Raw genomic sequence first — 14184 nt, forward strand, 5'->3', positions numbered from 1 at the left:
TTGTGCTTTTCAATATTGACAATCACATTTTTTTATTATGAAAACGGAGGTCACAGGTCTATAGGTTTGTCCCCATTACTAATGTCCCCAAACAGTCAATATGTCTTTGTCAAAAGTTTTGTCTCATAACATGAGATCCATATCTAAATATAATCCATCCAAAAACTTTCTCAGTAACATATTTGAAGATCTTGTTCAATTTTAGATTCTAATGGCAACCTGGGAGAGGAGAAATATAGTATTATATGCTGACCTTGTATATAAATGGCCATCTATTTAATACATGGACATGCAGGGTCCTCCAGAGCGAGAGACTCTTTTTGTTAAAGGCTGTTTGCTCTGGTTAATAGAAGATTCTTGTGCGAGGGGACCCCCTCTTTTGGGACCCCCTCTTTTATGTCCATATGCCCTGATAGGGCATATGAATAGATGTTGCCTTCATGACACAAGCTCTTTCAGTATACTACATTTTAGCAATTCTATAATTTTTTCTAACTCATCTAACGTACATATAAGCAATTATTTTCAATTTTGAAGTAAAAAACTGATCAAAAGATTACATGATAATACCAGGATGTACATTTGAGGAATAAAATGCATAATTGGCTTATTGAACTTCCCTTTCATAGTGAACATAATAAAGAGGTTAGTATAAAGAACAATTTCATATCAGAAACTACGCAAAGGGTGCTCAGAATTAAACATATACTATTAAAAATTTAAAAAAGACTAAGGAATTTGCAGTAATCATGATTTATTGATTATAATGGATTACACATTATACAGTCACAATCTAGCTTTATAAAAAATAAAAATCAAGATATTGATAAATGTAAAGATGAACAATAAAGCCGTCTAAGTATTTTGATCTTGACAAGTTAACTTTTGTTCTTAGATTTGTCTACTTGGATGGGCATAACCATGATCAATAACTGTAGATCAGCGGCAGGATCGGACTGGCCCACTAGAGTACAATAGAACCCTCTGGTGGGCCAATCCCCTGGTACAATATTAGGCCCAAAAGGTCGAGTAGAAGACAATGCCATTTGGAGCTGACCTTGGAGAACATAACTTGCCACAAGGGTCTTTTTCTTACGAGTTGTTTTATAAATAACTTATTAGATCATATTGATGATACAGTTTGTCCTTCGTTTACAATACTAACAGCAACATTTACATTGTACTTAAAGAGGCTCTGTCACCAGATTCTCAAATCCCTATCTCCTATAGCATGTGATCGGCGCTGCAATGTAGATAACAGTCACGCCCGTTGTCCATTTCAAAGCTCATTTGCATATATATAAAATAGCTCATAACTTGGCCAAAAATAAACGTTTTAAAAAAAAAAACACGTTACTGTTATCTACATTGCAGCGCCGATCACATGCAATAGGAGATAGGGATTTGAGAATCTGGTGACAGAGCCTCTTTAACCCCTTAAGGACAAGGTCAATTTTGGCCTTGAGGACAGAGCAATTTTTTTAGATTTCCCAACGCTCATAACTCTTTTATTTTTTGTACGACGTAGTTGTATGAGACTTTGTTTTTTTGCGGGACGAGTTGTACTTTATGTAGGTACCATTTTTTGGTACAAATACATTATCGTTTAATTTCTATAAATTTTTATTTTGCCGAAATTGCAGAAAAAAAGCAGTTCCGCAGTAGTTTTAATATTTATTTTTTACACCATACACCGATAAATCATAAATAATAAATCATAAATAATGTTATACATTTGTTGTACAGGTTGTTACGGTCATGGCGATACCAAATATGTCTATATTATTTCATGTTTTGGGACTTATATTTTTAAAAGTTTATTTATTATAAAAAAAAATGTGTGTTTCTGTGTATTTTTTAACTTTTTATTTATTTATTTATCATTAATTTTTTTTTTACATTCATTTAACTTTTTTTTTTTAATCCCATAAAGGGATTTATCATTTTGATCTTTATTTTGTAACTGCAATGTACTGGCATAGATCTATATGCCAGTACATTAGCCTGTGCACTGATTGTACACAGGCAGTTGTTAGGGCATACCTCAATATGCCCTAACAACAGGAAATATGTCCAGAAAGCCTTGGGGTCCTTCAATGGACCCTGGGCTGTCTGGCCATATGAGTTGCGGGCTTTTATAGCGTCACAGTTATTTTCTGTGACGCGATCAATGTGCAGTCCCCTCTCCTTGAACACCGCGATCAGCTTTCATCACGGCGTTCAACGGGTTAACGGTGGAGAGAAGATGTTTCTCTTCTCTCTGCTGTCAGGGGGGGGCCGTGGCTGTGTATTACAGCCGTTGCCCCGCTCTTAATCTCGCGCACAGGCGGCTGTCACACAGGACGAGAATGCTCGTCCTAATGCGCGAAGTACTCGCCGTTCAGGACGAGCATTCTCGTCCTGTGTCGGCAACCAGTTAAAAGTGTAATCTGTGGAGATGGGGGATAACTCTTCAGAATAATTTCCCCTGGTGCGTCCAATAAGCACCAGTTCTTCACTGCTTAGTTACATTATTTACTGGGACTCTTAAGAAGTCAGTAACCTAGCTCCACTATCATCCGAGGCTATGTCCCTCCCCAAATATTTTACACTGCAGCTATGCTTGTTTAGATTTGCTGCTGTATAAAGGCCCAAGCCCAGCACAAGCTCCTAATAAAGTCAACATATAGACTGCTAAATGCCATTTGAGCAGGGACTAAATGATTATAATCTACAGACAAGTATGACACTCCTGAAATAATGAAGATGATTATATAACTTCCATGGCAATACAGCAGAGTTTTATTTCTTTTAGTCTTATTGAATACCACACATCATATATTATACAGCGTGGGCCACAAAAAAACAGACCTCTGTTTCCCTTGCGTGGTTTGTACAGGATAACGCCACGCTGTCGGACCTCATTCATCAAAACTGTCTTACAGTAAAACTGTCTTTGTTGCCTATAGCAACCAATCAGATCTCAGCTTTCATTTTACCATAACAAGAGTAATTTATGATTGAGGCCCATCGTATCAATCCCTGCCAATTGAGTGGTACTCTTTGTAGGGCGCAACAGTGTTGTGCATGATTGTGTCCTACATGCGATATTCAATTCAACAAAGAATTGCGATAGTGGAGGCCTATGTACGCGCAGGCTTATTCAAAAGAAACCAATGGACTGTTTTGCTGGTCAATTTGCTGACCTTCCCATTTCAGTATAAAGTATACATGGCTTAATGTGGAAGTGGCATAACACAAGATCCGTGGCCGATGCCAAAAAATAAATAGACAACCACGTGTTCAGATATGTATCATTGTTGTAGACATCCAGGAGAAGATTATGAGAAGCTGAGCCAATCGAAGCGAGAATTATCCCTACAGGCGCATGTCAGCAGAACAACATGTCGAATTGTACTGAAATCGCTTTACCTTAAACCATATTTGACCTGAAGTCAGTTGTGCAAGGATTTAATGAAAATTTTAACACAGCCATGTACATAGACATCTTCGAGAAATTATATGCACATATAACTGAACACGATCGTATACATCGCCTACATCCCTGTGCCGAGTTCATGCGGCATTCACAGAACAATGTATAGTGAGCAAAGGGTCGTGTCCTCCACTGTCACCAGAAACAACAGTTAATGACTTATCTGTGGGGTTATCTGAAGGGTAGGGTTTATGAAACTAATCCCCAGATGGTGCCCGAACTGAAACAGCAAATTAAAATTTTATGGGCTCTATTTTTCGTCACCCACCCTGTAGCTCAAACATGCTATTTTTATAAAATGTAACTATCTTGCATTAAACAATCTACTCCCATAACTGAAATTAATACTAAATATCCATCCTATGTTAAAATTTGTACAAAATGTATTTAGCTTTAGGGTCTACAAAACATCATAAGACATAAACACCGTAACCACCTATAACTATTAACAGTTTTGTGTTGGAAACAATATAATATAATATTAAATAACAATAAGTATATAACAGGAAGATATAACTGTCTATAACACATATAATACAAAATAATTTTATTTTATCAACTGCATATTAAAATAATGCCCTCGGTGATGATGCTGGTAAGAACATCACGTAAGCGCTGAGACCAGGGATTGGCTGCAGCGGTCACATGATTGGAACGGGACATCATCACTTTCTGTTAAAGTAAAGTGATTAGACCACCTGACCCGCGGCACTGTAGCGGTGGGGGATTTACTAGGTGAGTATTACTAATTTTGCTATTATATAGCATATATCCTACTGCAGCCAACCGCTTTTATAGAAAAAAAATTATATTATCAAAAGTTAGTGGTCACTTAGAATTGTTTTCCTGAGATTCACATGATTATTTTTTATAGGTGTTGTCTAATGAAAACATATGCCCATATAGATGTTATTGAGAGGGGTCCCCAGCTTGGAGAGACACTCAGAAAGAACACCTCTCACTCTGGTGGACCTGGCCTGTCCATGTATTACATATCTGGCCATTAATATGAATGGCTTCCATGTAGTACTACATTTCTCCTACAGTGGACATTGCAGGAGAAATGTATGGCTGGTCAGCTAATGTCCAGGCTAACTTAAGTTTCAAAAAGAGTTGTCTTTATGAGTTAACTGCTTATGGACTATGCTAAAACATTAGATATTTCTGACCATTGATGTATACAGATTTATCAGGTAACAGATAACTAACTGACACCTATAATTATGCACTATGACGTATTATATTTATGTAACTGTCTTATGTAAAATTTAAGAAATGCTGTACTACATTTTTTTGATGTGAGCTGTGTACAAATGAAGCAAGTTACTGAAAAATGGCACATTATGATATAGTGTAATTTACTTACAAATGGAAAATATTGGTTTACAGGAGTACAATATACAGGTGGAACATTAGGAAGCCAACATTAACATACCACTAAGTGTATAACCATGAACTCGCTGAAGAAATTCAAACAGCTATAATGCAGACAATTTTGATCGAAGTCTATCTCCAGTCAAAAAACTAAAAACTCTGTTTTTGACCTGGCGTCATGGGGTCCTGTTTGCCCCTAAAGTTTCATCTACTTTCATTCTGAAGGCCACAGCTGAAGCCTGAATTGGCAATGAAAATGGAGAAGGACTGTGGTGAGGCAGTTAGAAGTCATTACAAATAGTACAACTATTATTATACAATGGCTGTATAATAAGTGAGCAGCTTTTTCATGAGCCACCCAGGATTTTTGTACTGGAACGACTTCACCTGTAACTACTGGTGACCCCAGATAATATGTCTATTACATGTATAGACAATCTGATCACTAGTGCAGGATGCCACCGACACAACAAATGCACAGCAGTAGAAAGAAAAAAAATTTAAGATTGTTTTTGAAGAACTACCAGAAGAAATGTAAGTCCCTTTAATATAAATTTAAAATGTAAAAACTGTTTACTGAAACATTTTAGATTACAGGCCAAAAGCCTAAGTCTGCACTATTGATAAAGCAATAGTCCAGACTATTACGTATATTGTAAACCTCCACATCGAGGTTTGCATATATATGTCATTATTCAAGCCAGCTAATATATGTCCGCCACTGTCCTTGACAAAGTTGAACAAAATATCTTAGAAGTGCAATCTCTGGCTTTGGGCGTATACATTCTTAAATTCTAATAACTGAGTATAGTGTATCTATCTGGTGAGTAAAATAAAAAAAAGAACCTTTAGAAGAGCAACACACCTCTCTGTTCAGGATACAGGAATATATATCAGCATTTAGGCAACTTAACGGGGTTGTCCTAAGAACTACATTGATCACCTATTCACGGGGTAGGCGATAAAATGTCTGATCGCTAAGAGCCAATCACTGGATAGGTGATGAATGTCGATCTTAGGAAAACCCCTTGAACTTACTCAGTATAGTATGTAGAAAATGATTCAGTACGTTTCAGTTGGCCTTACTCACCTCTATAGGATTGTTCGCAGGCAAATTGTTTTGTAAACTCTCATTCCCAAGTCCAGAATCATCGGCATCAATGAGATTATCCACAGGGACATCTTGATTTGGTTTCATATAAGTAAAGTCACTTTCACTGGACTCTAAAGCTACACAGAAATTGTATGAATAGGGCAAAGTCAATGTCCCATTAGTGTACTGAGAAATCATTCTGGGATCAACATGGGGATATAGGTTTGAACTTAGAGGATCAAATACTGGAAGTGGTGTAGACTTTTTGCATTTCGATATAATGACCAACATAATAGTTATAATAAACAAGAAGGAAATTAGAGCAAGGGTGATGACTAAGTACAACTGTAAATTAGACTGAGGATCTTCATCAGTGATATTCTCACTGTACCTAGGAACCACCTGCTGAAAATTATTGGCAACAATGAGATTTAGGGTAACTGTAGATGATAGAGAAGGGTGTCCGTTGTCCTTCACCATCACCACTATCTTATGATTCAGTACATCCTTCTCTTGAAAGATACGGGACGTCCTAATTTCTCCAGTATGCTGAGTAATGACAAAATAAGAAGGTTCTGGCTCTTGTAAAAAATGGTAAGAGAGCCAAGCATTATGTCCAGAATCTGTGTCTACAGCAACCACCTTAGTTATTAAGGAACCTTGTTCAGAATCAAAAGGGACCATCTCAAAGGCAGTGATACTGTCTATCGAGGGATATAAGATTTTTGGCGCATTATCATTCTGATCCACTATGCGGATAATTAATGTAGCATTGCTGTTCAGAGAGGGGGATCCAGTGTCCCTAGCAGTTACTTGTATTTGGAACTCAGTTTGCTTCTCATAATCGAATGATCTTTGCGCATAGAGGACTCCGGTCTCTATATTAATAGAAAGATAAGAGGAGGATGTCTGGTCTTCTGCATTATTGCTGGAAATTGAATAAATTATTTTTGCATTGTCTCCAGTATCAGGATCTGAGGCTTGTATGTTGTATATTGAGGCTCCTGGTAAATTATTTTCTTGCACATAGGCATAATAGATGGATTTAGTAAACATTGGTGGGTTGTCATTGACATCTGATATCTTCAGGATAATGGGTGTTGTACTAGACAGTGGAGGAGATCCCCTATCAGTTGCCACAATAGTGATATTATAGCTGGATACTTTTTCTCTATCAATGAGACTAGCAGTAACTATTTTGTAATAACTATCGGTTGATAATATCAAACTGAAAGGTGTTTCCTCCTTAAGTTTGCAGTCAGTTTCTCCATTTAGTCCTGAATCTCGATCACGTACTTTAATAAGAGCTATCATTGTACCAGGTGCAACGTCCTCAGCTATAGGACTGAATAATGAACTAACTGATATCTCTGGAGCATTGTCATTCTCATCTATTACTTCTATCAATACTTTACAATGGGCCACAAGGCCTCCTCCATCTTTAGCTTGTACAGAGAGCTCATACATTTTTGTCAATTCAAAATCCAACTTATCATTTATTTTAATTTCCCCAGTCACAGGGTGGATGCTGAATGTTCCTGTACGATGGACGTTTCCTGTAGTTTTACTAAAAGAATATGTCACCTGTCCATTGACCGCTTCATCTTTGTCTGTGGAGTTCACAGTGATTATCGTAGTGTTTACTGGAGTATTCTCATTTACACTGACTTTATATACTGACTGTGTGAATATTGGGAAATTATCATTAGCATCAGTAACAATGATCCTTATTAAAGCAGTTCCAGATCTCATAGGATTCCCTCCATCCATAGCTGTTAGTATGAGCTCATGAAGACTCTGTGTCTCTCTATCTAATGGTCTCTCTAGGACAAGCTCTAGAAATGTACTACCATCTGGATTACTGTCTTCACTCAGTGTGAAATACTGGTTATCACTGAGCTTATATGTCTGTACAGAATTAGATCCAGTATCTGGATCTTCTGCAGTTTGTAAAGCAAATCTGGTTCCTGCTGATGTTAATTCTATTGTCTCTACAGCAAATACATCAGGGAAGAACACTGGAGAATTATCATTTATATCCTGGATTTCTATTTTAATTTGGAAAATATTGAAGGGATTTTCAACCACAGCATCAAATGTTAGGTAGCATGAATCTTCTGCCCCACACAATGTCTCTCTGTCTATCCTGTCATTAATATACAGATTTCCATTATCCAGACTAACATAGAAATATCTCTCTGAAACATGGGATAGAAGCCTCAGTTTTCTAGATGAGAGCTGCTTAATATCTAATCCAAGGTCATCTGCAATATTTGCTATAACAGAGTCTTTCCTCATTTCTTCTACAATGGAATAATGAATCTGACCAGAGACTGAATGACACAGCCAAGAAAATAAGATAGAAATTGTTACTTGCCATCGGAGTCCTTTGCTGCCCTGTATAGGAGGTTCCATACCTTTTGCTCCTAAAATGGAATCTTTTTCAGCAAGAATAATCTTTTGGATTAATATATTTGAAATCCACTGATGAAGAACATGTATAAATCCACTGTTTTCTTTAGATAACATCCAATGTCCTGTGTTTTGCATAGAGAGAATCCAGAATATGACTATGTCTCAGCTTGCAGCTTTTATATGTGTGTGAATGATGAAAATACCAGTGGATCTCCAGTTCTGTTTTCTTCTCCTTATTGGTTAAACAGCGGCGCTCAGAGGTGTAAGTGAGGAACTGCAGCCCTGATTTTAGTATAATATATTTTAAGCAAACATTTTATATTTTGTGCTTTGCGATTATAAAATGAATGAACTAACTCAACCATTTCATTATGTATCAACTATTAATCAGTATTTAAAAAAAAAAAAAAAAAAAAAATCTAAATATATAAAAGAGATATTGTCAGTTTGAAGTATATGTGAAATTAAATTATTATAATACTGAATAGTGTACATTTATATATATATATATATATATATATATATATATATATATATATATATATATGTGTGTCGTTCATATTTTGTAGTCTTTGCCACTTTCTTTACAGAAACAAAACTTTATATATTATAAAGTCATAGTATAAACTTATGTAATAGCCATGTTAAATGTTTTAAAGTTTAAATTACAGCTGAAACCAAACTATATTAGAAAATAGAGATACTAACTCTCTGGATACCTAAGTTTTTGGGATAGAAATGAATAGTTACTATATGTAAAATCTATAAATATGTAATGTAACATAGAAAAACGTTTGACATATTACACTACTCTATAAAAGTACAAATAGTATAATAATATAGAATAAACTATACAAGATACACATTAATCAAATTATAAAATGTTCACACAGCATGAGTTGTATGTCCAGGAGTCTACAAAGTCCATGTCGGGGGCCCTCGATAAAGAGAATTAGGTGTATTGAAATAACAATTTATCAGATGACTCCAACTGCATAAATCATCAATTTTGATGCAATCCAGGTGCTTATTACAGCAAAAAGAAGTTGCTAGTTGAGCAATTGTCTCCACTGTGGTAAAGGGTTTTGTGGATAAATTTCAATTTACTTCATCATCAGCATGGGGTTTGCAAATAAAAAAACAACAACTTCAAAATGCGAACCTAGGTCTGAAGTTTGTGATTATACAATTTGCTGAACCAATATCCTTAATTCTCTATTTTCATTATTGCAATGTTCTATAGCTTCTTGGGGGTACAAGTAGCAGCCAGTGCACTTGACATTAGATTTCTTACAAGTTTTCTTTGGTGAGCTGCCCATTAAATTTTTCTTGGCAAATTAGACCTGATAATGATTGTGGATATCTCTGGGTTTAGTAAACCTCCCTATGTTACTCTATAACCTTGTACAATGAAATGGTTAGAATGCCCAGGAATTCCCAATTAATTTTTCCCATTACTTATCAATATACCCTAAAGCTCAAGAAATGATAAACTAAATTTTATTATAATATTAAAAAGATGAAATGTTAAGCTACTATAGTTTTATTTTATAGGTTTAGGTGCTTACTGAGAAAAGTTTTCAAAACTATATATATAGTATGTTAAATTCATTATTAGCACGTATATAGATGTGATTCATTAAAATAATTGTCTTCTTTTTATGCCCTTTAAAATTAATTTATTCATTCACTAACTTTTTTTTTACTTAGTAAAACCTGAAATAACTAAAACTTAAAATTTGATGTTGTTGATGATGATGATAATGATGATGATTGTTAACATATTTCTTTATTAAAAATAAAGTGTTTGAACAAACTTTAAAATTTGCCATTATATTTGTTCCATTATCATTAGTAATTATAATACTTATTAATTATAATACTTATTCAGTTATCTATTGTTTTTGTACATAAAGAATATTTAACTTGAATGTTTCTATTTATGGGGCTGCAAATACCAGTTCTTTATGACACAGATCAGATCAGTCATTCCAAATCATTTTTAACGTCATTTATATTATATCACTTAAATTACATTTTTTTGAAATTTCTAAATCATATATAAATACCCTATATTTTATTATTTTCATAACTTTTTTGGTACTGTATATGCAAGTTTATTTGATATAAAAAGACATACACTAGAGAATAACTGTTTGTTGGTTTATCAAGAGCTCTAAATAGCATTTAATTTCAATTTTAGTTTAGTTATTTTCTAGCAAGGGGATCATATAGATAACTACTCAAGTGGCTTTTAAAAAAAATGAACCTCAGTCATATTTAACCACTTCTTTATAGAATAAAGAAAATGTGAATATTAGTTATTGTACTAAAATTGTACAATGTCATTTAATACTCATCACACAAATGTAGCTACCAATAGTTAGCATTCGAGGAGAAGTCCGCCTGTCATTTAACAGTTCTTAGCCTCAAACTTTATGTATGTGTGTGGGAACCTTTTGTTTGGACTCGTCCCAGATAGTTAATAGAACACAATATTTATTATGGACCAAAAAGCTTAAAGAGTTTTTATTTTTTGTGTTATATTTTTATTCAAAGCTCCAAATTCCCTTCTCACTTCACTTCACAAAGCCATACTAGGAGATTCTTAAAAATGTACTAAAGACAGATTTATTATTAAAATGAACCTAAATGTATCTTCTGTAAATTCCTAATAGTAACAACTGCATAGAGTTTTTTTCTATTTAACTATATGGATAAGGGAAGTGTAACAAGGAATTTGGAGCGGTTTAACAAAAAGATTGAGATTTCTTGAAATTTGCTTTGCAATTCAATTGCCCTGAAAACAACCCCTATTACTTACACCCGCGCTGCTGTTTAAGGCTCCCTGCTTCCCCTGGATCAGCTCTGTCTGTCTGTAAACAGTAGCCGTTGGCAGTGACTCCATCCATAGCTTTCAAGATAGCAGTGCCCATGTGATTCAAGATAGCGGCTATTATGTGATTTACTCACATGACCGTTATAGCTCTCAAAATTGCAACGGTGATGTGATTCAAGAAGGCAGTGCTCATGTGATTTACTGCCTCTCTGAATGACTGTTCTTTTGTGCAGGCGCTGAACGCATTCAGTGCACGTGCAGATACTGGCAGAAGAATCCTGAATTTCCAGAAGAACAGGCATTCAAGGAGGCATTCATGTGTGTAAATTATATGACCGCCACCATCTTATATCACATGACCAGCACAATCTTGAGAGCTACTGCAGTCATGTGAGTACAGATGTAGCAATTTTTATATTGACTCTGATAACATTCTGCAACATGATAACATCACTTAATCCATTGAAAACCATTGAAAAAGTCATGTTAAAGTTTCTTGCCACTAAGTATTTAAGTGTTAAAAGTCAAGTTAAAGAGTGCTACATCTGTAAATCACATAACTGCCGCTTTCTTCAATTACATGGCTGCCACAATCTTAAAATCTATGGATGGAATCATTGCTGATGTTCACTATGTACAGACAGAGCTAATCCAGGGGGAGCAGGGGACCTTGAAAGGCAGAGCAAGTAACCTGATACTTTTTCTAATCTGTAAAATGTCAGACGGTGCTCTCCGGCTGCTGCCATTTTACTTTGATTTATGTGCCATGAACACCAGAAGTTTCGAAAATTTATTGAATCTGAAACTTTTAGGAAATTCTGACCAAATTTGTTTCAAATCTCTATTAATAAGTAAACTTTAAATTAAATTTCTATCAAAAACTACAGTTTTCCATGCCATGTGTTCCCTATCTGTTCCTTTACTTGCTGTTTTTGTTACTAGATATCAGGCCTATTACATTACGGACATTGCATAACAACAGACCGAATCAGGCTTTGGTGACATGCTTTGTGTACTTGAGTCCATAGGAATAAATCTGTCACAGACCAGCAATTCCTACAGTATATGATGTCATTACATGCTTTAGCCTGTATCACACATGTTTCACACAGGCTCCCCACAGGGGCACAAACTCCTATGGCAGCTACTGATGTTGATTAGACAAATCCTGTCTCACAGTTATAATTAAGAAGATCACAATTTAGCCTTTCTGGCTCTATACTTATAATTTCTTATTATTTAGGAGAAAATTGAGTTAAGGATAATCACAGTGTTTTCCCCAGGCAGAGCTTGCAAAAAGAGATGGGACATGCTACACCCACTCAAGTGATGCTGTTCTTAGGCATCAAGGAATTGATAACATAGCACAGAGGAAGAGAAAGAGTGAGATCTTAAAAATTAAGATGCTTTTTTATTTGAACCAGACAGGATGCTGAATTGCAGTTAAAGAGGCTCTGTCACCAGATTCTCAAATCCCTATCTCCTATTGCATGTGATCGCTGCAATGTAGATAACAGTAACGTTCATTTTTGGCCAAGTTATAAGCTATTGTATATATATGCAAATGAGCTTTGAAATGGACAACTGGGCGTGTTTTTTCGTATGTCCAACTGGGCGTGTATTGTGTTTTTAACTGGGTGTGTTTACTTGTTTTACTAACTGGACGTCATGTGTATTCAGAATCCTGACACTTCTGAATCTTTTCTGTGAGATTTCCAGCAAGGGAAACAAAATCTCGTTTACCTCGTAATCTCGCGAGATTACGCGTGGCTTGCTGGAATCTCACAGAAAAGATTCAGAAGTGTCAGGATTCTGAATACACATGACGTCCAGGCTGGAGGTCATGTGTATTCATTATCAGGACACTTGTGTATGTGGCTGCACATCGTTCTAGTAAGAACACGATGTGCTGTGTAAATGAATGGAGAGGAGTGCATGATGCTGATTGGTCACTGATTCGTCAGCATCATACACTTCTATTCACAACGCCCAGTTAGTAAAACAAGTAAACACGCCCAGTTAAAAACACAATACACGCCCAGTTGGACATACGAAAAAAAACACGCCCAGTTGTCTATTTCAAAGCTCATTTGCATATATATAAAATTGCTCATAACTTGGCCAAAAATGAACGTTTTAAAAAACAAAACAAAACGTTACTGTTCTCTACATTGCAGCGCCGATCACATGCAATAGGAGATAGGGATTTGAGAATCTGGTGACAGAGCCTCTTTAAGTATACTATACATAAGAGAATTCCAGAATTTGATAGAAAAATAGCTCACAGAACTATAATAAAAAGTGTTTCTGCTGCAGGTTTTTCTATAGAACCTATTGACAGCCTCCAAAAAACTTTAGACCTGTATTTAAATTAAAACTATAAAACTTGGTCGTAAGCCCTTCCTGACGGAAAGTGTTTTAAGAACAAACATAAATGGTGTGAGTGAATAGTCAGGTACAGACAATAGAAAATAACTTCCAATACAAACAACATGCCTAAGATTACCATAGAAATCTAGTCACAGTCTCAGATAAGTCTTATTTTTAGATAAAATTTCATAAACCAAAAATGTGTCAAGTGGTAGAGGTCCTCTAAAGGTGTTGTCTGATCAAGATAATCCCTTTTTAATTTAAAGATGACCAATGATCAGCTGATCGCCATGTGTCCAGTTTTAGAAACCCTGGTGATATATGTCTGGCCCTACAATTCCCTTGCAGGGGCTGCTAAAAAAAGGAAATATAGTATTAAAATGAATAAACAACCATGTGGTGCCTGGACTTTCTGGGTCTGCCACTCTGGCCAATACAGAAGGCTCCTCAGCTCTGGGCCTCTCCATGATGTACATATACCCTAACAGGGCATAAAGAAAGGAGGTGTCTTCTTGAGACAATCCATATATATATATATATATATATATATATATATATATATATATATATATATATATATATATGTATATATATATATATATATATATATATATATAT

General features: G+C 35.4%; 1 protein-coding gene across 12 annotated transcripts in view; it reads right to left on the reverse strand.

Moving 5' to 3' along the window:
* LOC142748889 (protocadherin gamma-C5-like) overlaps nt 1-14184 on the reverse strand; it is a 352928-nt gene that overhangs the window by 185258 nt on the left and 153486 nt on the right. The window contains exon 1 of one of the 12 annotated variants that reach the window (XM_075856252.1): nt 5940-8336. The exons of the other annotated variants lie outside the window; for them this stretch is intronic. Within the exon in view, the coding sequence (XP_075712367.1) occupies nt 5940-8240 (2301 nt within the window). The 5' untranslated portion in view covers nt 8241-8336. Of the gene's footprint in view, nt 1-5939; nt 8337-14184 lie in introns of those variants that run through there. 12 annotated transcript variants of the gene reach the window in all.

This window comes from Rhinoderma darwinii, chromosome 3, assembly GCF_050947455.1.
Source record: "Rhinoderma darwinii isolate aRhiDar2 chromosome 3, aRhiDar2.hap1, whole genome shotgun sequence".
NCBI classification, from domain to species: domain Eukaryota; kingdom Metazoa; phylum Chordata; class Amphibia; order Anura; family Rhinodermatidae; genus Rhinoderma; species Rhinoderma darwinii.